Source organism: Alternaria triticimaculans (genome assembly GCF_023758025.1).
Source record: "Alternaria triticimaculans strain BMP 0046 chromosome Unknown scaffold_3, whole genome shotgun sequence".
Taxonomy (NCBI): Eukaryota; Fungi; Ascomycota; class Dothideomycetes; order Pleosporales; family Pleosporaceae; genus Alternaria; species Alternaria triticimaculans.
The window spans coordinates 177077-191115 of record NW_026055960.1 but is presented as its reverse complement, the minus strand read 5'-3'; the positions used below and the strand labels follow the sequence as shown (position 1 = coordinate 191115).

General features: G+C 40.6%; 4 protein-coding genes across 4 annotated transcripts; 3 read left to right on the top strand and 1 right to left on the bottom strand.

Moving 5' to 3' along the window:
• Nucleotides 1-6924: 6924 nt before the first annotated feature.
• J4E78_002755 (uncharacterized protein) lies at nt 6925-7199 on the top strand (the record flags this gene model as incomplete). Its single annotated transcript, XM_049363400.1, has 2 exons — nt 6925-6999; nt 7062-7199. 2 exons carry the CDS (start codon nt 6925-6927, stop codon nt 7197-7199), a joined length of 213 nt encoding a protein of 70 aa, XP_049224065.1.
• A 353-nt stretch (nt 7200-7552) lies between these two features.
• J4E78_002754 (uncharacterized protein) lies at nt 7553-8314 on the bottom strand (the record flags this gene model as incomplete). Its single annotated transcript, XM_049363399.1, has 2 exons — nt 7553-8069; nt 8124-8314. The coding sequence occupies 2 exons, from the start codon at nt 8312-8314 to the stop codon at nt 7553-7555; spliced, it is 708 nt and encodes a 235-aa protein (XP_049224064.1).
• Nucleotides 8315-8538: 224 nt separating this feature from the next.
• On the top strand, nt 8539-9818 carry MDM10 (Mitochondrial distribution and morphology protein 10; the record flags this gene model as incomplete). Its single annotated transcript, XM_049363398.1, has 3 exons — nt 8539-8635; nt 8689-8967; nt 9016-9818. The coding sequence occupies 3 exons, from the start codon at nt 8539-8541 to the stop codon at nt 9816-9818; spliced, it is 1179 nt and encodes a 392-aa protein (XP_049224063.1).
• Nucleotides 9819-12135: 2317 nt separating this feature from the next.
• J4E78_002752 (uncharacterized protein) lies at nt 12136-13921 on the top strand (the record flags this gene model as incomplete). Its single annotated transcript, XM_049363397.1, has 2 exons — nt 12136-12413; nt 12466-13921. The coding sequence occupies 2 exons, from the start codon at nt 12136-12138 to the stop codon at nt 13919-13921; spliced, it is 1734 nt and encodes a 577-aa protein (XP_049224062.1).
• Nucleotides 13922-14039: the final 118 nt, after the last annotated feature.

Here is a 14039-nt window from a genome sequence, read left to right as displayed (position 1 = left end):
TTTTAACGTTCTAGGCTATATTAAGGTACTTTTAGCGCGTTCTAGATGTTGTTTTTTACCTTTTCTATAAAATAATTACTTATAGATATTATTTTATATAATATATATATAATAATAATATTATTTATAGACTCTTTTATAATTTTATATATATATAAAGAGACTATTAAACTTTAAAATAACGTAGTCTTTCTAAAGAGTAAAATTTATATATAAAAATGTTAGAAGCTTATTTTAAACGTAAATTTAATAGTTTTTAATATATAAAATTATAGTTTAGACTATTTTATTACTTAAAATATTATAGCGCTAATATTTTAGAGGTATATTAACGTTTTAGACGCGTAAACTTTTCTTAATATAGACTTAGCGCTAATAGGTAATCTTTAGAAATAATTATAGTAATATTATCTATAATCTAACTATTCTCTACTATATTCTTAGTATCTATATCTTATAGTTAAGGTTATCTCTAATATTTCTAATACTTTTTAGCTATTATTAGTACGTGTGTACCTCTTAATTTTATTCTACTTTTACTATATAATATAAAGTTATTATACTTAACGCTGCTAAGCTACTTCTTTACTACGTTAGTATTATTCTAGTTAATATCTACTCTTCTTCTCTTAATTAGTGCTAATAGAGGCTTTAATATAAGTATTTATAGCTATTCTCTAATATCTTAAATAATTTTACTATATTTATTTTACATACTATATATCTTATATACTTACTTTTAATCTAAGTCTTTTATCTTATTTATATACGTCTATAATAATATAGATTAGTAAAAGTAATATAAAGTATTATCTTAGACGTATCTTATACTAATAGTAGTTCTATTTATATATATTCTACGTTTTAGAGGTAAAACTACTACTATATATAAGAGACTATAAAAAGAAAAGTAGAAGCTAGCCTTTAATTATTATAAGCGCTCTTTTTAAATTATTCTATATAGCTTTAAGATTATAAATTAGTAGCTTTATAATTAGTAAAGAGATCTAGATATCTTTCTTACTAAACGTTATAGTAACGCCTCTAATATTAATAGTTCTTATCTCTTTTCTTTAGTAAGCGCCTATAATAATATTACTTAGTTAGATAGTATTATTAATATAGCTTTATATATTCTCTTATTAAGAATAACTATATACTATTTCTTCTATCTCTCTAAACGTTAGTAGTATAGCTATAGCATACTATACATTATATATAATATTATAGTACTAGTAGATATAAAGGTAGGTAGTGTCTATACTAAAGAGTAGCTAAACGTTCTTAATAAGTATAAAAAGAAACTAGTTATATAAGTTAACTTATAAAAGTATAGATACTTAGTAATATTATAATAGTAGTAACGTTAGTACTACTACGTTACTAATGTTATAAGCTAGTAGTAGTAGAGTATATTATAAACGTTAGAGCGTATAGATAGAGAGATTCTTTAGTCTATAGATATTTAGGTCTTTAGTACGTTTTTAACGTATTAGAGCTAGCTATAATTATTAGCTACGTTCTTACTAGATAGTATGTTATTATTTTTAACGCGCTTACTTAATTACTACTTTCTTAGCTACCTTTCTTATCTATATAGATGTTCTAAATCTATTAGCTTTATACTTTTACGTCTATAATAATAATACTTACGTATATAACACTAACTCTTAGTCTTTAGTAGAGAAAACGTTATAAGTGTTTAGTATACTAAGAGTACTACGCTTTTAGAAGTACTAAATTTATTTAGATACCTTCTACTTTAAAGCGTTATAAACTATATTAGATAATTATTAAGAGTAAATAGAGTAGAATATTAGTAGGTTAAGGTAGTATCTTACTATTTATTATATTATTATATTTATTATTAATAATAGTAAGTAGACTAGATTTATAGTAAATAATAATTAGTAAAGTAGAATTATTAAAGACGCACTAGAAAAGTCTTATCTAGTTATATATATAGGCTCTACTACTCTACTTCTTATAGTATTTAGAACGTATACTACGTTTATAAGTATAGAGATATCTTTACTCTATAACTATTATACTTTATACTTATTATTATTATACTCTATAATACTACTATATAAGAAGAAGATAGTAATATTTAACTTACCTAAAGAAGTGCTAAATATAATTACTTTTAGCTAGAGCACTAGAGATAATAAGCTAAAAAATAATAATAATCTTAATACTATTAACTAAGATAATCTTAGCTATAAGATTAACGTTACTACTAAGTACTAAGATAAGCTTAAATAAGTTAAGTAGAAATTAGTATTTATAAAGAAAAAGCTTTAATTATTAGAGATAACTATAAAGTAGTTTTATACTTAATCTATAATTAGAGCTTATAAAGAGTACGTTAGTAATAATTATATATAGTAGTTATTAGCGTTAATAATAAGTCTAAGATAGTAGAAACGTTTTAAATAATAGATTAAGGCAAAACGTCTAGGTTTAAAGCGTAAGCTTAATAATTCTAGTTCTTAAATACTAAAGCTTATTACTCTCTAGATATAGAAGTTATATAATACTATATTATTAGCAACAAAAGAGAAAAGCTAGTTCTATTATTATTAATATTCTTTAGCCTATTCTATTACGTTTTCTACGTATAAAGACTTTACTCTAGATTTAAGAGCTACTTTAGTAATATCTAAGGCAATTAAAGATAAGCTAGATACTAATATATATAGTAGTTAATTATTCTTTTATACTTAAAAGATAAAAGTAATAATTAGCTAGTACTATAAGTATTAAAAGAAGCGTAGTATAAGTAAGTAGAAAAAGAAGAAGAATAGAAAATATACTAAAAATCTATTCTATTTTATAATAGTATTAACGTTAATAAAAAGTATTAAACGTTAAAAAGTATATTCTTTAACGTTCTTAGAGAGTATTATTAATAACGTTTAAGTATAAGTAGGTAAAGTAGCTAAGAGTGCCTACGTAGTTAAGAAGAAAGATTTATAAAATATATAGAATAATACCTAGGCTAGATTTCTAGGTAGTTATAATAAAAAGGCTCTTTTTTAATAATTACTACTTAATAAGCGTAGTTATATTATTTAGGTATAATATTATTAATAATTAATAATACACTTAGTATATATAATATTATTTTAATACTTTCTATAGCTTAAGAAGTATTTATAAATTAAGCTATAGATACTATAGATTATTAATAAAGAGAAGAGAATAATTAAACTTACTCTTCTTTTCTATAAAATACACTAGAATAGAGGTTTATACTATTACTCTATACAATTACTTCTATTAATATCTAGTATATAGAAATTAAGCTATTTATTCTTTACGTTAATTAGTGTAAACGTTATCTCTTAATTCTAGACCTATTACTTAAGTAGCTAGCAATCTTAAAGATTTAGGCTAGCTATCTTTTTTAATAATTTAACGCTTTTAATTATTCTAAACTATAAAATATAAAGGTAATTATAAGTATATATATTAGTATTATTTAAATAGTAATATTACTAATATATTATAAGATAGTAATAGCGTTTATTAAGAACTTCTATAACTATCTTATTAATATTAATGTTAATAGTAGCTACTACTTTAGCTACTTATTTTATTAAAGTAGTGTTTAGTATTTCTTACTTAATAAACATTAGTAACTAAAACGTATATATAAATAGAGTAAGTAGTTAATAGAGTTTACGTTAATAATAATTATAAAGTATCTTATTAGTATAAATAATAATCTAAGTATAAGGTAGAATAAGTATATAGACCTATTACTTTATCTAGAATAATTATATTAGTAATATAGTTAAATATGTCTTTACGCTTAACGCTAATAATAATAATATAATACTACTCTTTTCTTTATTAACGTTCTTAATAGTATAATATTAAATATATTATATATTTTGTATATAGTAAACGCTTACCTATTAACGCTATATACGTTTTCTATTAAAGTAGTAAATTTATTACTATAAATGTTATATATATTAATCTTTAAAGTAGTAAATACTTATTACTATAAATATTATATACGTTTCTTATTAAGGTAGTAAATATATTACTACAAAGGTTATATATATATATATTCTTAACATAGTAAATTTATATTACTATAAACGTTGTATACGTTTACTATTAAAGTAGTAAATATATTACTATATTACTACAAATGTTATATACGTTAGAGCTTACTAGTAAGTTAATATATTACTATAATTATTATAAACGTTAGACTTTACTAGTATAATTATATATTATAGTAATTATTATAAATATTTTAAATATTAGTAGAATTTAACTAGCACCTTACTAGGTAAAACTTTTACTTCTTTAGTTCTAATAATTATAAAGATTATTATAGATAATTAAGTAGGTAAGAGAGTATTATAAAGAAGAGAATAGTTATAAGTTATAAGTTATAATAACGTTTCTAACGTTTTAAATAGGCTCTTTACCTAAAAATAAAATTATTTAAAATATTATAGTAGATTATTATTAACTTTTACGTAATTACTATAAGTCTTATAAGTAGCTTAGCGCGCTTTGTACTAACCTCTTCTAGATATAAGCTATAATTATTAGTAACGTTCTAATTAAGAAAGGTTAAATTATTACTAACGTTTTTAGAGTAGTACTTTATATTTTAAAAGTTAAAGATAAGATCTTAAAAGCTATAATAAAGGTTAAATAAAAGTATCTATAATAATTAGTATATTATTAATAATATTTAATAAGACTAAACTTATAATAATTTTACTCTTAGAAGTCTTTAGTAAATAGTCTTTCTATATATATATTAGTATTATTAAGAATAATTAGAATATTATTACCTATAATAATAAGAAATTCTTTAATAAGTGTATCTTTAAAAAGGTATCTATAAAAAAGAGTATTATTATTATCTAAGCTAAGAGAAATCTAAAACGTTATTAATAATAAAACATAATAGTATATTATTAGAAACGTTTATCTAGTTACTAGAGAGGTTTAGCTTATTACTAATATAGTAGAAGTAATATTTTAGAAGTAAACTTATTAAGTATTAGATTATTATAGATAATAGTAAAATTATTTATAATAAACCTTTTTTGCGCTACATTCTACTATAGATTACCTTATTATCTTTCTTATTATTTAGCCTATACTAATATTAGAATATTCTAGATAATTATAATATAATAATAACTTACTTAGTATTAGCACTCTAATAATCTTGCTACTACTTAACTTTACTAGTAATTATTAAAAATAATATTATAATTATTATAAATATTTATATACTAAGTATTCTCTTTAAACTACACTAAGCTAATAGACTTATTCTTAAGAATAGCCTCTTACCTATAATATTATTAGTAATAATTTTAGATAAGTAATTTTAGTACTTATAAATTATTTACTATATTAAGGTAAGATAGTTTTTCTTCTTTATAAGAGCGTTTACTACTAGCACTATAGCCTTTTTTAGAAGTAGTTTTAAGCTTAGAGTTTAAATTATATAGAACGTTTTTATAGTTCTACTTAGTATTTACTACTATATTAATTTTAATAATAATTATCTATAATAATATAGAAAGTAGTTACTATTTATTAAAAATAAGATAAATTTATAAATAGCTAGTATTAATATTATTAGTAATATTTATAAAAATAGTACTTATTAGCTAAAGTAAAACTAAAAGTAAAGTAGAGTTAATTAGTTATATTATTAAAAAAGATTATATAGTAAAAGTAAGTTAGTTTAAGTAATTATAAAGAATAATTATAAAGTAAAAGTAGGCTAGTTTAGGTAATTATAGTAAATAATTATATAGTAAAGGTAAGCTAAAATAAGAGAATTATTAAAGATAATTAGCTATAATTATTATAGCTAATTAGTTTAAATTATTAGAGCTACTTATAGTTATAGTATAGTAGAGTAGAGAAGTAAGAAACTTAGTCTAATAAGCTGTAATAAGTATAGCAGAAGTCTCTGTACGCTAGTAGCTACTAGGCCTAATTAGGCCTAGATTGCTACTAAGACTGTTAAACCCCGAGTAGAAGCACGTCATGCACGCGTCCTCACATCGCTTGCTCGCCCGCTTGTACCTGCCAAGCCATCAGGGGCGCCATGTGGGGTATCTCCACTCACGCGCGCCTCCAACGCTCACTAGCATCCATTCACAAAGCCATCCATCGACATCACCCCAAAAAGCAAGCCCCCATCGCGCGCATCAGCTGCTCACTTTCTACCCTCTAGCCTGCCCAAGTCCAATCCATGGATTCACCGCGCCAGTCTCGCGGCAATAGGACTAGGCGCCACTAACTTTCGGGCTCGCAGCCATGTAGACACGAGAACACGAGCCCCCATCCGAAACACGTCTAGCCCCACGGAGATGACCAGACCTCTGGGCACGCTGACTGGGCGGCCATCATTGGGCGGGTTGCGGGAGAGTATTGATATGCTTGTTCTTTACGAGATCCTTCTCTTTAGGGGCGGAGGGCCAGAACAGGCTGACGGGGCAGGGTAAGTAGTGAATGGGGATTAAAAGTCCCTGAGAACCAGTTTTCTGGTCCTACGTGATGCGCGCGCGTGCTGGGCTTCACTTTCCATCGCGGTCGTAGTCGTCGGTCGATCCTTACTTTTGACTCTTTCGCTCTTCCCTAATACATTTTATTATCTTCGTCACTACACGTTCGAGGTTCCGCCAGCATCACTATTGAGTTTCACGACTGCCGACTGCCGTTACTAGTGCATCACAACGCGACAAGTTGGGTAGCAAGAAAGAAAGTATGAAGGTGCTCGTTGCCTTGTTTGGCCTGGTGGTCGCCGCGCTTGCGCAAGATGCCTCAACCTCAAGCTGTAAGTTTGGTCGACGGCAATAGTTTTGCATGTAGTATGCCTGGAATCTCAACTCTAATCAAGCATCCGATGTAGATACCGGCCCAATGTTCGACCCGGACACGGCGCCTTTCTTTGGCCCTAGCACCATCGTCTATCCCTCCGTCACCGAGTCCGCTCCGGTACTTTCAAACTTACCGACTCTCACACCTTCCGGCAGCACAGTCATGATCTCCATGTCTAGCAGCGCTATGGCCAACTCGACCCTCTCGACTTCAACGCTGTCGCGCAACTCTACAACCTCGCATACCTCGACACATTCTTCCACACACTCATCCACATCGGTCAGGACTTCGCGCACGGCGACTCCTACAGCGGATGAGACTTCGGCAAGTGCGTCGGTCCCGGCCGAGACGGGTGCAGGCGTTGCGAACTACCCTGAGACATTTGGAGCTATTGTGGGAGGTCTTTTAGCTGGATTAGCGATGCTGTAGCAGGTCTTAATATCTTTTAGTAGAGAACAGGCGACTGAAAAATGTATGCAGTATGCCATGAAAGCCAGTCGCGCAGAGGTCTAGCGAAGTTGAAGACCAACATAATAGGGTATATTGTGATGTGCTCGTGGTTTGACTCGAGCTTTCCGTCAAAGTCATCTAGCATACTTTTCCCTGGTCAAACCGAACGCCTAAGAAACGCCGTCATAATGCAACTGAACTAAGCTGATCTCGCTTGCTCTTACTCCTCCATAGCTCCAACCTCTGTAACCTGCTCAGTCGCCTTGGTGTAGTAGGCCTTGAGATCGATCTTGAAGTCCGCCATGGCCACACCGAACATCTTCAGCAGCGCTGTTTGATGGCTGTTCATGACCTTGCCCTCCTCCGCGATGGTGTACGGCACATCCAAGATAATCTTGCCCTTGTCGAGCCTCGTTGGCATGCCCCATTTCCTGATGGTAGTCTCCATGCTGTGCGGCAGCGGCACGTCCTCCTCTTCGGGAATCTCTCCACCTCTTGAGTGGACTACACCAGCGGGTACTGTGAAGGTCTGTGTAGCGACAACACCGGCGCGCGCAAAGTCGGTTTGCGAGTAGTTGGCAAAGTACTCAATGACCTCGCTGGGCTCGCGGTTGGTGAAAAAGAGTCCGACATTGCCGTTGAGGTGCTTGGTGAGCTCGGAGAGGTTCGAGAGGTGCTCTTCTGCTGGGCTTAGGCCAAGCGCTTTCGCCATGACTTTGGTCTTTCCGAAGAAGAATCTGCGCATTCGTTAGCCTTGCGCGCATTGGATAAAAGCGCTCCCGCAGACATACCGGCTATCAGCGAACTCCTGGCGGACTTCCTTCAGGTATGAGTTGCGCATGTTCTCAACGGCGAAGACGAAGATGTGCTCAAAGTTATCCGCCGCTTCCTGGACATTGGCAAAGAGCTTCAAAGACAGCTCCTTGCCCTTCTTGTCCGTCTTAGTAAGGTGCACGACCTTCTGGCGCTTGGATTTGGGCATGGTGGCGGTATTTCGGGGGTGTTGTGGTTGGTGGTTGCGCTCAGGAAAAAGTTCGAAGTTGCGGTCGCGACTTCCAAAAAATTGAGCGGGGATTTTGGCGAACCCCCGATTGGTGCAACCGCGGCTGCTCCGCTGTGGATCCAGATGTCGCTCTCGCACTCTCCAGAGTCTACGCACTCAACCTCACCCCAGTCCGCTCGAGATGATCAATCGATAACAGAGCGATGTTGGATTTCATGGATAGCGTGCAGCATGCATTCTACGAGGCATCGGGCTGGAACGTCGACAATTCCTATGGCGCACTGAACGCGTCGGCACGAGGTACGTCACACTGGATGTCGCGTTCTGGACTGGATGCTGACTCTAGGTGACAGCATTGCTCGACTTTGACATACCCCGTGGGCTGCGCATGCAAATCTCCTCTCTCGCCGCCCCCAATTTCGCAACCTCGTACACCCTAGGCAGTGTGGGGGTAGTCGACGGCTCAGTATCCTACCTGTACTCGTCGCTGCCACTACGAAAGGACTTTAGGACGTCCCACATCGACCTCCACAACGTGATACGAGGCTACAAGCATGTGCAAGAGTTGCGGAGACCGGACGAGAAGTGGTCGTGGGAGGTTTGGCATGCTGGTCGCCGGATAGACCGCAAGAGTGAGCTGGATTACACTGCCTTCCCGTACCCCCGCTGAGTCGAGACAGACACCCTGTTGTATGGGCGCATATTCCTACCACAGCAGAGGCTCGAAGCCCTGTACCTCCGCCGCCTCACTCCTACGCGACAGCTGAGGATCGCCGCCGTGAGCGACTCCAATCTCAACAACGGCGGGACGATCCTGACGCTACTGCAAAATGACTTCGGCAAATACAGCACGGAATACATGTACAGCACAGACTCGGCGTTGATGGGCGTCCGGGGTCTTTACAACTTTGGTCCAGGCCCCAGAGTTGCACCCGCAGAACCCGTTGCTGCAGAGCAGGTGGATCCTGTGCATGGTCGCTTCAGCGCAGGCGCAGAGCTGTACTATGGCATACTCAACAAGAGCGGGGGAATCAGCACAGGGGTGAGGTTCGCCACCCTACCCAGCCATGCGGGCTTCCCGTATACCATGACGCTCACGCTCAACCCGTTGATGGGAAATCTCTCTTCCACGTATGCTGTCAAGGCCGGCCCTAACTTGGCCCTGTCCTCCCGCTTCGACTTCAACTTCTACTCCTATGAAAGTGAGCTGCAGCTCGGGTGTGAACTCTGGCGTCTGCGCAGCACGACCGACGTAGATTGGGCGATCAAGAAGTTGCGTCCAGATTGGAAACGCCCAACAACTTCTGCAGATGACGATGTATCCGGCGTGCTGAAGGCTAGAGTCGATCAGGATTGGCATATCGGAGTATTGTGGGAGGGCAGAATCAAGGAGCTGCTATTCACTCTTGGTGCGAGTCTGGACCTGAAGAAGAGAGAGCAAATGGTCCGTTCTGTGGGTGTTGAGCTGCAGTACTCCTCATGAACGATAACACGCACAGACGGCAATATCCCGATCGTTAAAAAGAATAAGTATACCGTTTGCGAAGGAAGGATGCACATCGGATCGACTGCCGAACTGACTCAACCGGCCCAGCCCAGGGTCGTCGACCACTGTACTGTTCGTCAGCGGTTGTTCTAGAAACGCGTCTCCCGCACATGGTCAGGGCATCAAAAAATGTTTCTAGAAGACGATGGCGTCAAACAGTGGGACGCAAACGGGGGCCGTGAGAGCCTTACAGTATCCATGCGAGGGCGACCATGTGTTTTCTGAACACGACATATATTGCAGGCTAGGACTCGAGTAAGTAGCGAAGTGTGCATGATGGCGTAGTCTGGTCCCGAGCGGTGTAACGCTGAAACAAAGTCTGGGGATGGACGCTGCTCGTCACACTGCTTCGGTGCTGTTTGGACGTGTTTTCAATGCAGTGGCACGATTCGCAACATTCTGTTACACTTGACATTCTTGAAGGCAAACGGTGGTTGAGCATGCAGAGACGGATGAGGGACTTCCGCAAGTTGGGGGTGCAGGTGGTCTGCAGATCCGGTCGAGGCCGCGCTCGGCGCGGGCCATGATGTTGTTGGTGGGAGTCAGTTTTCCGGGTTGGTGGTTGTTGTCACTCGCTTGCCGACGCGTCCACCATTCACACCGCTGTGCCTGGCGTAAGCCTTGCAATTAATGGTGCAGGGAAGCGATCGGTACTATAGATTGACAGCTGTAGGGCGACAAGACGGGCGACGAGCTAAGCTGAGTCGGCACTCTCAAGATCAACGAACTATTGCGGCTTGCCAAATGTGAACAATCTCGATTCCGTGGCTTTTTGACCGAGCGACGAGCGTGTCAGGATGGGAGCGATTAGACGGCACGGGCGCCGATGCTCGTCAGGATCTTTTCTCATGCTCGGCTTACCCGAGCGATCCGCACGAGGCTCGCGATCAAGTCTTCACGATACCGAAATGGGCCCTCTGCCGCACACTGTCAGCACCAGGAATGCGGGCGCGTACGGCGATGCAGGCCAGGTGCGACCGACACAGACGCGTGCCAGGAATACTTTGAACGCCCTGCCGGTGCGCCTTCTCGCTCACGCTCACGCTCACAGTCACGCTCTGGTGTGCCTTGCCCGATCGTTGCCGTAGTGAGCACTCGAGGACGCAGGGCTTCTCAAACACGACAACGGTAGCGCCTCATGCTCGCGCGTTGTTTGGCCTGTCGGAACACGCTAAAGCGGACCATGAGGACGACGACTTCGCGGCCTTTTTTTGATAAACGAGCACCATTCATGCGCGCTGTTCTGACAGGTATCGCGATGCGAGTCTGTTGTCGCGGCCAGCCTCGCGGCAAGGATTGCCCTATAGGCGGCGGCCTCCTGAGTCTTGGAACAGAGCCTGTCGGTCGACCCTTGCTGTCACGTCTCTAGTGGCGCGACTCCGAGGTACCTCGCAGTAGTCCCCCTGATCGGAGCTATTGCGGGCAGCGCGTGCAGGCGGGCAGAGAGCACGCCGCACGCGCACCGTCGGATGCTGGTGCTGTTGTGTCGTGGTGTAGAGCGGAGGAACATCCGGTCAGAGTGTTGCGACGAGCATGGTTTGCTTCAGAACATAAGCGTTTTGGTGCGTCACCACTGGTCTCGCGCCTCCAGGGCGGGCGTCGAGCGGTGGTGCCGTTGGGCTAAAACCGTCTCTCTGGCCAGCTAGCGCCCTGCCCAGCCTAAGCTAGCCGGCGCGCACCTTCCCCCCGGCTTCAATGCCCCTTCCCTTAATCTCCCCTTTCCCAACCACGGTCGCTCATTTACATCCAAGGCCCTGCTCCTCTATCCGGATTCCTATCGTCACCTTTGCTGTCGGTGTGGTACCTACATCTTTCTCTTTCTCTGTCGACTTCTGCGAAGTGCCGCCACTCCTTTCGGCCTTTGCCCACGTTCCTTTCTTCACAACCCTCCTTTAGGCTTTGTCTGTCCGCTCCTTAGCACCTCTTCCTTCACTCTTGTCGACTTGGACTCGCTTTCGGACGATCCATCTGCTCCCCGGCCAGCAGCTTCCTTCACCCTTGACCCTTCTCACACGCGCCTGGACGGTGTCTCGAGCTTCTCACACACGTGGATTCTTTCTCCCGTGACATTGAACTCTTACCAGCTTCGCATAGCTCCACTATCTTCACCCACCACCATTGCTTGGACCATTACTTCACGACACTTTACGAACCAAGATAGACTGAGGCGTTAGCTCGATTGCTCCCTCTATATCTCCGACCCCGCTTCGAATCGAGTCCAACTCTCGCCCTCCGATCATCCCCACCACCCAACATGCAGTCAAACGACGACGCAATGGTCTCGCCCACGCCATCTCCACCGGCGTCATCCTCGACCCCGACGCAGGGTTCTGCCCCGCGCCGACCCCCGCGCAAGAGCACCCTCACCCAGCAGCAGCGCAACCAGAAGAGACAGAGGGCCACTCAAGACCAACTGGTGACACTCGAAGTGGAGTTCAACAAGAACCCCACTCCCACTGCTGCTACCCGCGAAAGAATTGCCTCGGAAATCAACATGACCGAGCGCTCAGTCCAGATCTGGTTCCAGAACAGGTAGGAAAAGCGAGCAGCATGATGCTTGTGCGCAGTACTGACATTTGCATAGACGTGCCAAGATCAAGAACATTGCCAAGAAGAGCATCGAGAACGGTGATGACTGCAATGATATCCCGGAGTCCATGCGACGATACCTTGCCCTCCAGGCCATGGAGTCTGGCAAGTCGATCGGCACTAGTTTCCTTGGACGCGCAGGCGGTATGCCATACGGAAGTGGCATGCTTCTCAACACCGACGCCAACAACTCCAAGGTTGTCATCCACCACTTTGCTTGCCGCTCCCTCAGCATCGGTAGCTGGAGACGAGTTGGACAGAGCGCCATGGACCTTGTGGTATTCTACTCGCCTGAGAAGTGCTGCATCACCTACTACATCAACAACGACTCTGCTGGATACAAGATTGAGTACCCATTCTCATACATTAAGAACATTTCACTGGAGAATGGCGACATGACCGCAAACGCTGAGGGTGCGTCGCAACGCCCCGGAGGCCTGATTGTCGAGCTCAACCGCCCTCCGAACTTCTTCATGGACTCTTCCGGTTCGGGAGGATTTTTCCAATGCGGCGACTTTACCGAGGACCAGCAAGCATCAAACATTATGTTGCACCATTTGGGTGGTCACCCGAAGGTGCTGAGCGGTCAGTTGGCGAAACTTGTCTCACTGGAGTCGTTTCAGAACCGACACAACATGTTCGACCCAAACACATTCGCCGTCTCGGCACCGGTCTCGCCCATCAACCACCGGCCCGCGTCCCAACCAAACCACCTCCAGCACCCGCATCACATGGGCATGTTTCAGGAGACGCATCTTGCACCTCAACCCTTCCAACCGCGCGGTCACAAGCGCCAGCGAAGTCGTTCAGTGCCTGTTGCGATGGACTTTTCTATGCTTCGCAACCCGATGCCATCCTTCTTGATCCAACAAGAGCCGTCGCCGTATGTTCCTAACCCTGAGATCTTTGCGCCGACGCCCCAGAGTGCAGGCCCCATTGGTCCTCACCTGAGCATCGACACTTCTGCAGGGTACGGCATGGACTACCGACAGTACCCCATGTCGGCCACTACCGCCAACTCACCTTCGGAGTACGGCACGCCTTCCTTTTTCACATCGGGTCCATCAAACGACAACATCCCGGCATCCAACTATGGCCAGTACAACATTCCTCCCTATGTACATACACCAATGGGCCCGCCACCTTCTGCATCTCACCACTCACCTATGCCGGCGATGAACCACCCTGACCCTATCATTGCTAACCAGTCACCACCACTGGGTTCTTTCGGTCGTGACAATCACAATGATGTGTACCCAATGTCGCACGACAACGGCATGTCCGACGAGGCGCTGCAGATGACAGACATGTACGCCAAGCAAAATCTCAACATGCCGTTCCGGTCACCTATGATGGATGACAACGTCGACGACTTGGACATGCAGAACCTGGTGTCATTCGGCTCGTTAGACCCATCAAGCATGTCACCGGAGCATCACCAGATGCAATGAGCAGCCCGCACACTACCGTCTGTTTGTCAATTATTCTTTTGCGTGCTCTTATACCCGGTCGCGGTTGCTTTCTTACGAGGAAGCTCGATGCGTACGCCTTGCCGCTTGGAACAGTGGC